Source organism: Euleptes europaea, chromosome 4, assembly GCF_029931775.1.
Source record: "Euleptes europaea isolate rEulEur1 chromosome 4, rEulEur1.hap1, whole genome shotgun sequence".
Taxonomy (NCBI): domain Eukaryota; kingdom Metazoa; phylum Chordata; class Lepidosauria; order Squamata; family Sphaerodactylidae; genus Euleptes; species Euleptes europaea.
In genome coordinates, this window is record NC_079315.1 from 3,886,142 (window position 1) to 3,895,022 (window position 8,881).

Below are 8,881 nucleotides of genomic sequence, written 5' to 3' on the forward strand. Positions count from 1 at the left end.
CCTCCTCAGGCTCCACCCCAAAAACCTTCTGCCGGGGGCGGAGAGGGACCCAGCAACCCTACAAGCAGGTGATGTGAAAGACCCCTGCCTGAGACCCCGGAGAGCCGCTGCTGGTCTGAGTAGACAATACTGACTTTGATGGACCAGGAGTCTGATTCAGTTTAAGGCAGCTTCATAAGTCCAAAATTTGGGGAGGGGGCATGGCTCAGTGGTAGAGCATCTGGAGAAAATGGCTGATCTGGAGGGTGGGCTCTATAGCATTATACCCCTCTGAGGTCCCTCCCCTCCCCAAACCCCACCCTCCCCAGGACCCACCATATTCCCAGGAATTTCCCAGCCCGGAGTTGGCAACCTTATGTCTGGGGCAAAGGGCTGGACCCCCAAGTGACAGGCAGGAAAGGAAGCTCCCTGCCTGGGGTAGGAAGTGATGCCAGAAGGGTGTGACGGAGTTGTCCCGAGCGGACTCTTTGGGCAAAGGCGGATTTCGGCTCTCCTCTGTGCCGTTCCCACACTCGGTGGCTCACTGAGCATCGATCCCATTCTGCTGCTGGTCCTGACTCCGTCGGCAGAGCGGTCCTCGAGGCCGGCCGGAGCGGCGTAGGCGGCGTGGTGGCAGGCCGGCCATCTGGCGGCAGAGTTCCTCTGGGGGACAACCGGGGAGGGGCAAAAGGGGTTAATAATTTGACGGAATCTATACTCACAGCCAAGCAGACAACTCTTCGACCATTAGGGTTGCCAACCTCCAGGCAGTAGCTGGAGATCTCCAGCTATGGCAACTGATCTCCCGCTGATAGAGATCCATTCACCTATATCCACTCTTGCCATTGGACTCTATGGCATTGAAGTCCCTCCCCTCCCCAAACCCCGCCCTCCTCAGGCTCTGCCCCCAAAAACCTCCCGCCGGTGGCAAAGAGGGACCTGGCAACCCTAGTTCCAAAGGTGCTTGCAGGCTGAAAACCCCCTGGGTTAGCATATGTAGGCCCTCACTGACTCCTTGGCCTCTGCCCTTCAGCTTGCGAGGAAGGCTGGAATGACAAGTGACCTGCAGCTCGGTGATTGTTTGCAAAGATTTTTTTCCCCTTTGCAAATGCAGCTGCTGAGGCCGCTATTTCGAGAGGCAGAACACTGCGGAGGTGGTAATTAACAGCTGTCTCCTCTCATGCTGTTTTCCCACTGAAAATGCCACCCACAAGCTGCTTTTACTGCGGCTGGAACCCAGCAGGGCTAAATATAGGGCTGCCAGGTCCCTCCATGGCATCATCAGGAGCTTTGGGGTGGGGGGGAGGCTACTGAGTTACCTTGGGCCAGTCACAGTTCTCTCCAAACTGTCTCAGCCCTACCTACTTCACAAGGTGTCTGTTGTGGGGAGGGGAAGGGAAGGTGGTTGTAAGCCGCTTTGAGACTCCTTAAAGGTAGAGAAAAGCAGGGTATAAAAACCAACTTCTTCCTCCTCTGTAATTTCTTATGAATTTGAAAGATTTAGATCTGACCACTGGGTCAAATAATCTCTGAGATCAAACGGATACATAGGGTTGCCAACCTCCAGGTACTAGCTGGAAATCTCCTGCTATTACAACTGATCTCCAGTTGATAGAGATCAGTCCCCCTGAAGAAAATGGCCGCTTTGGCCATTGGACTCTATGGCATTGAAGTCCCTCCCCTCCCCAAGCTCCGCCCCAAAAACCTCCCGCCGGTGGCAAAGAGGGACCTTGCAACCCTAGACCCCAAAGGGGTTTACGTCGTTCTCCTCTCCTCAAGTATGGTACTGTGGTTTATCATGAGCTGCCTTGTGTCTGTTTGTACAGAAAGGAGAATTGCAGATATTTTAAATAACCATAAAAAGTGCAAACATGCTCAGAATGTATGTAGGATTCTGACAGTAGAGAGTTGGGGATCTCGCTGGTTGCTCTAGAGCAGGGCCTACGGGAACCTTTGGAATTCTGGCACAGGGTGGAGGGCAGAGCCACAAAATGGTAGTCACAGACGGGTGCCAACCTCCAGGTACTAGCTGGAGATCTCCTGCTATTGCAACTGATCTCCAGCCAACAGAGATCTGTTCCCCTGGAGAAAATGGCCGCTTTGGCCATTGGGCTCTATGGCATTGAACCCCCTCCACAAACCCTTCCCTCCTCAGGCCCCGCCCCAAAAACCTCCCGCCGGTGGCAAAGAGGGGCCTGGCAACCTTACCGTCACAGGGGCAGAACCAGCCGCACAACGGCTTCCCCCACTTCCCTTCAGCCACACAGTGAAGATCCTCGCTCTGTGGCGGCAGATGCTGCCAGAGCAATGGGCACATCTGCACAGCCGGTCAAATCTCCGATGGCCAATGGGAATCCTCGCTGGACAAAAGCCCCACCTCACCCTACCCAAGTTTTAAAAAATTGGCAGGTGCCAGGAAAGGTGTCAGCAGATGCCACAGCGCCCACGGGCAGCACCTTGGACATCGCCGTTCTATACAGAGCAGCATGTATCAATCTGGCCCTTCAGCTCTTCCTTGTTTTTTTTTTTAATTTAAATCATTGATCCTCTTTATCATTTTTTTAGTTGATTTCCCCTATTTGTGACTCTTCTGTGGCCGTACTGCTTCGGCACGCACAGATGCCAGCCATTTCCCCCTTGAAGGAAAGTGACCTCGAGTGTACAGCAGCTTATCTCTTTTCCTTTCACAACCAAGAAAGTTTGTAGGGAAATTCCCCGCGGGCGCCGCCTTTACTCACCCTGCATAGCTTCATCCTCTTTGCAGACAATACGAGAACAGATCTCCTTGTTTATCATGTACGTTCTACGGACGCTGTCGACAGAAAGAACAAGAATAAGGATATTCTTGAGAAAGGCGCTCTTCCACATTCTGCATTTAAGCTAGTATCCCACTTGGGAACCTGTGGACATTGCTGTGGCTTAATAGTGTACCTTTGTGGACTTTGTTATATTCTGGAATTACCATTACATGGATGAGATAATATGGGGCTGAAGAAACCAAGGTGAAACGGCCATCCCCCATCTTTGGATTTATATTCACTGGATTCACACCAGATGAACATATTATACAATTGGAACCAACCAACTTTGATAGACTTAAGAAGAGGACTTTTTTGCCTGGTTATTCTATAATCCATGTATATATTGTACATTGTGTAGTCACTGCTGTTAGTGTACATTGTGTAGTCACTGCTGTCTTTGATGTTTTGCACTTATTAACATTTGCATTTTTGCTACTTGGCTCTGTGAATTTGTGTACCTTTCACCCGTGCTAATTTCCAAACCATATGATATAGGCACGGGAGTGCTTTTGTTTTGTTTATATTGAACCTCCAGGTACTAGCTGGAGATCTCCTGCTATTACAACTGATCTCAAACTGATAGAGATCCGTTCACCTGGAGCAAAATGGCCGCTTTGGCAATTGGACTCTATGGCATCAAAGTCTCTCCCCTCCCCAAAACCCGCCCTCCTCAGGCTCCGCCCCCAAAAACCTCCCTCCGGTGGTGAAGCGGGACCTGGCAACCCTATAAAGAATTCCAAAAACACTGTGATCCATTTCACCGTGAAGGCCATCTCCCCAAACTCTTGGGGATTTCTAAGGGGGGCTTCTGTTGGAGAAACCATCACCTTCTTTCTTACCTGGTAACACACAGATAGCTGATGCACTGCTTCACGGGCTTGTGGACGGAGTACAGCCGTGTGCACGGAAACTGCTCTTCGCGGCATTCTAGGAGCAGACAGTGGAAGTCAGGGGCAAGATAACGTCACTCATGGTTAAGACTCGTGGTGTAGTGGTTAAGAGCGGTGGACTCTGATCTGGAGAACTGGGTTTGATTCCCCCACTCCTCCACATGAGCAGCAGAGACTAATCTGGTGAACCGGGTTGGTTTCACCCATTCCTCCACACGAAGCCAGCTGGGTGACCTTGGGCTAGTCGCAGCTCTCTCAGCCCCACCTACCTCACAAGGAAGGTAGGAAGGAAAGGAGATAGTAAGCCGGTTTGAGTTTCCCATAAGTGGTAGAGGAAGTCGGCATATAAAAACCAACTCCTCCTCCTCTTCTTCTTCGTCTGGAGTGCCTCACTTGGTATGTTTTTTCTAACAGAGCAGTTCCTCAGTGGAACAGGCTTCCTCGGGAGGTGGTGAGCTCTCCTTCCCTGGAAGTTTTCAAACAGAGGCTAGATGGCCATCTGTCAGCAATGCTGATTCTATGACCCTTAGACAGGTCATGAGAGGGAGGGCATCTTGGCCATCCTCTGGGCATGGAGTAGGAGTCACTGGGGTGTGTGTGTGGGGGAGGTAGTTGTGAATTTCCTGCATTGTGCAGGGGGTTGGACTAAATGACCCTGGTGGTCCCTTCCAACTCTACGATTCTATGATTCTATGTTGCTGAGGCAGCTCTGACTATTAAAGACATAATAAAAGATCCCAGTTATATCAGCTACTGCTTCTTTTTTCTACTTCTGGCACCCACTCAGTTAATGCTAAGGGGGCTCCAATACAGTTGGCCTTTAGGAAACTCTGCAGTGCAGAGCTCTTTAAATAAGCATTTTTATATGCCATTATGAATCCTTTTTTGCAGGCTGATGGTTGCAGTTGGAATCTGGTTTTATGCTTTCGTTTTAGTAACGCTATTGCGATTTTACAGTTATTTTTAAATAATCTTAGCTTCAGAGAGTAGCTGTGTTGGTCTTAGAGTTGCCAGGTCTCTGACAGGTTTTTGGAGCAGAGCCTGAGGAGGGCGGGGCTTGGGAGGGGGAGGGACTTCAATGCCATAGAGTCCAATGGCCAAAGCGGCCATTTTCTTCAGGGGAACTGATCTCTGTCAGCTGGAGAGGAGTTGTAATAGCAGGAGAGCTCCAGCTACTACCTGGAGGTTGGCAACCCTAGTTGGTCGACAGTAGAAGAGCTAGATTCGAGTCCAGTAGCATCTTCAAGACCGACAAAAATTTAGGGATATGAGCTTTTGAGAATGTAGCTCTTGCTGGTCTCTAAGATGCTAACAGGACTCGGATCTGGCTTTTATAATCTTAGTATCTTTTTAGTGCAGTGTAATCTGCCTTTTCCACTGGAGAGGAAGGTGGGCTAGAAATAATATACATAAATATAGAAGTCTTTAAAAAAGAAATATTGTACTTATTGTTAAAATAGTTCTTGCTTGCTTCTCCTGGCATAGTGTGACCTGGTTTAGAAACACCACCATCTACTGGGAGATGATCTCCAGAGAGCTTGCCAGTGTTTTAGAATCATAGAATCATAGAGTTGGAAGGGACCACCAGGGTCATCTAGTCCATCCCCCTGCACAAGGCAGGAAAATCACAATTACCTCCCCCCCACATAAGAACATAACAAAGGCCCTGATGGATCAGACCCAGGCCCATCAAGTCCAGCAGTCTGTTCACACAGTGGCCAACCAGGTGCCTCTAGGAAGCCACGCACCCCCAGTGACCCATACGTACTCCATGCCCAGAAGATGGCCAAGATGCCCTCTCTCTCATGAGCTACCTAAGGTCATAGAATCAGCATTGCTGACAGATGGCCATCTAGCCTCTGCTTCAAAACCTCCAGGGAAGGAGAGCTCACCACCTCTCGAGGAAGCCTGTTCCACTGAGGAACCGCTCTAACTGTTAGAGAATTCTTCCTAATGTCTAGACGGAAACTCTTTTGATTTCATTTCAACCCTGTCGGTTCTGGTCTGATCGGGTTGATTAAAAGGTATTGCCTGGATTTCGTTCTTGTTTTGGGATTTTGCATGGACCGATGTGGCCGCATGACGTTCTCGGTTTTTGGAGATGCCTTGTCAGGGGTCGCCTGGCAACGGAGCAGAAAAAGGCTGGTGGACCTCAGGGGAGGGGTTTTCTGAGGCAGGGTTGGATTTCTACTGAAGATGCAGCTCATAAAGTTGCCAGCTCCAGGTCAGAAAATTCCTGGAGATTTGGAGGGTGGAGCCTATTTAGGGTGGGGTTTTGGAAGGGAAGGACCTCGGTGGGGGCATAGCGCCCTAGAGTCCCCCCTCCAAAGCTGCCCTTTCCTCCAGGGGAACTGATCTCTGTAGTCTGGAGATAGGTTGTAATTCCAGGAGATCTCTCAATCCCACCTGGAGGTTGGCAAGACAATATGCAGAGGAGACTCATTGAGACAAAGGAAAGGGTGGTTTGACGGAAGAATGGCCACCTTCTGGTAGCTCAGCATTTGCTTTGGGACTTCTCCTGCTGTGAGGAAAAGTTGCTTTGCAGAGCCTTTAAAGAATATCCTTTTTAAGGTGTGGTGACCACAACTTTACACAGTATTCCAAGTGTGGTCTCATCATAGATTTGTGCAAGGGCAGTATGACAGCAGCAGTTTTATTCTCTATTTCTTGTCTAATTATGGCCAGCATGGAATTTGCCTTTTTTTTCACTGCAGCCAAACCCCTTGAGGGGTGCCACTGTCTTTAACCCTTAGACCTTGCGGCTTGGGGGACTGGACGTGGCGCGCCTCTCTTGAGCACTAAAGAAGGCTTGGCAAGGAGGTTAATGAGCCATGCTCACATGGTGGCTCAGAGCACCGAGCCCAGGAGGCCTTGCCCTAAGACCTGGGATGCACAAAACAGAGGAGGCCCAACTCTTCTGCACCCCAACAATGGCCCCCACCGCAATGAACTCGGGGGGGGGGGTTGGCCTGGGGAGGAGGAGGAGGAGGAGGAAGAGGAGGAAGAGGAGGAAGAAGAAGAAGAAGAAGACTTTCTCTACCACTTAAGGAAGACTCAAACCGGCTTACAATCACCTTCTCCTCCCCACAACAGACACCCTGTGAGGTAGGTGGGGCTGAGAGAGTTCTGAGAGAACTGTGACTAGCCCAAGATCACCCAGCTGGCTTCATGTGTAGGAGTGGTGAAAGCAACCCGGTTCACCAGATTAGCGTCCACCGCTCATGTGGAGGAGTGGGGGGAATCAAACCCGGTTCTCCAGGTTAGAGTCCACCGCTCCAAACCACCACTGTTAACCGCTACACCACACTGGCAGTAAAAATTAAGTTGGTCCTTCGATTATCCCAGCTTTGGTGTTGCCTCTCTTTATTCCGCGTCCACGGAACAAACACCAGTGGCACAAAGAAAGGGTTGCCAACATGCTATAGGAGAGCCAGCATGGTGTAGTGGTTAAGAGCGGTGGTTTGGAGCGGTGGACTCTGATCTGTAGAACCGGGTTCGATTCCCCACTCCTCCACATGAGCGGCGGAGGCTAATCTGGTGAACTGGATTTGTTTCCCCACTCCTACACAGGAAGCCAGCTGGGTGACCTTGGGCTAGTCACAATCTCTCAGCCCCATCTAGCTCACAGGGTGTCTGTTGTGGGGAGGGGAAGGGAAGGGGATTGTAAGCCGATTTGAGTCTCCCTTAAGTGGTAGAGAAAGTCAGCATATAAATACCAACTCTTCTTCTTCTTCTTGCTTAGGGGAGGACAAACCGGAGCACGCAGGGGTAGTTAACTTACCAGGTGCTGATGTCGGACCACTTGGATCTGGAATTAAGAGGGGGGGGGAAGGGTTAATCCTCAGCATGCAACCGGGAAGCTATACCCTTCAAGGCCAGTTGCAAAAGTACCGGCCCAAATTGGTTCCTGAAAATTCTCTTCGTGGATTTCTGACGCCGCTTCCTCACCGGACAATCTTCTAGCATTCATCTCCTGTAACAGTATTGGCCATCCAATAATGTGTGATTCCAATATTGGACTTCTGAGAGCTGATTTGTAGCCATCTGTAACATGCTAGCATTATACAACTTGGAAAACTCTTTTTTTGTCAGGAAATCCAGGTAATTTGCCGTACTGCTTGCGACTTCGACATATAGAATATATCTTGTTAGCGGGATTTTGGCCAACTGAAAACATAACTTCGGTTCCTTCTTCAGTTAGATTCTGAAAAATATTTCCAGGGTTTTACCTCCATAATAAGGAGAATCCATTAAGTGTTTATAATGTTGTAACGGGGCTTGGTAAATCCCAGATACCAGGTTGCCACGGGGCCCAGGCCTTTCATTGTGGTGCCTAGTAGTTTGTTTAAACCTTATTTATCATTTTGCATCAGAATGTTTTGTTGGTATGGCATAAAAAATAAATGTGCATAAAATAAATGTGCGTGGGAGGGGCTGTGGCTCAGTGGTAGAGCATCTGCTTGGCATGCAGAAGGTCACAGGTTCAATCCCCAGTGTCTCCAGTTAAGAGAATCGGGCAGTAAGTTATGTGAAAGACCTCTCCTGGAAATCCTGGAGAGTGGCTGCCAGTCAGGGTAGACAATACTGACCTTGAGGGAGCAATGGTCTGATTCAGTATAAGGCAGCTTCACGCCTTCATATAGAATAATAGAATCATAGAGTTGGAAGGGACCTCCAGGGCCATCTAGTCCAACCCCCTGCACAATGCAGGAAATTCACAACTACCTCCCACACACACACACACCCAGTGACCTCTACTCCATGCCCAGAAGATGGCAAAAAAACCTCCAGGATCCCGGGCCAATCCTAACTTTCACATTCAGAATTCAACCTGCAAAAAGGTGAAATCTGAGCAAACCGGAAACATGAACACATGAAGCTGCCTTATAGTGAATCCGACCCTTGGTCCATCAAGGTCAGTATTGTCTACTCAGATTGGCAGTGGCTGTCCAGGGTCTCAGGCAGAGGTCTTTCACATCACCTACTTGCCTAGTCCCTTTAACCGGAGATGCCAGGGATTGAACCTGGGACCTTCTGCATGCTAAGCAGATGGTCTACCACTGAGCCACGGCCCCTCCCCTAAAGGAAAGAGTACAATTAAAGAACACATGAAGCTGCCTTATACTGAATCAGACCCTCGGTCCATCAAGGTCAGTATTGTCTACTCTGACCAGCAGGCTACTGAGATCTCCAGGGTCTCAGACTGAGGTC

The 8,881-nt window shown here is 49.6% G+C and overlaps 1 protein-coding gene across 1 annotated transcript; it reads right to left on the reverse strand.

The window, feature by feature from the left end:
- Positions 1-520: 520 nt before the first annotated feature.
- On the reverse strand, positions 521-7,640 carry MFAP5 (microfibril associated protein 5). The gene is made up of 5 exons (XM_056848306.1): positions 7,562-7,640; positions 7,452-7,478; positions 3,620-3,707; positions 2,718-2,791; positions 521-642 (listed from the first exon to the last, which is right to left on the reverse strand). The coding sequence occupies exons 1-5, from the start codon at positions 7,638-7,640 to the stop codon at positions 521-523; spliced, it is 390 nt and encodes a 129-aa protein (XP_056704284.1).
- Between the last annotated feature and the right edge of the window lie 1,241 nt (positions 7,641-8,881).

Coding starts and splice junctions, on each gene's coding strand:
- MFAP5 (XM_056848306.1), bottom strand. CDS start 7,640: ATGAATGCTAGAAGATTGTCCGGTGAGGAAGCGGCGTCAGAAATCCAC. Junction 7,479..7,561: donor TCAGGAACCAATTTGGGCCG/GTACTTTTGCAA, acceptor TCTTAATTCCAG/ATCCAAGTGGTCCGACATCA. Junction 3,708..7,451: donor TGGTCCGACATCAGCACCTG/GTAAGTTAACTA, acceptor GTCTGCTCCTAG/AATGCCGCGAAGAGCAGTTT.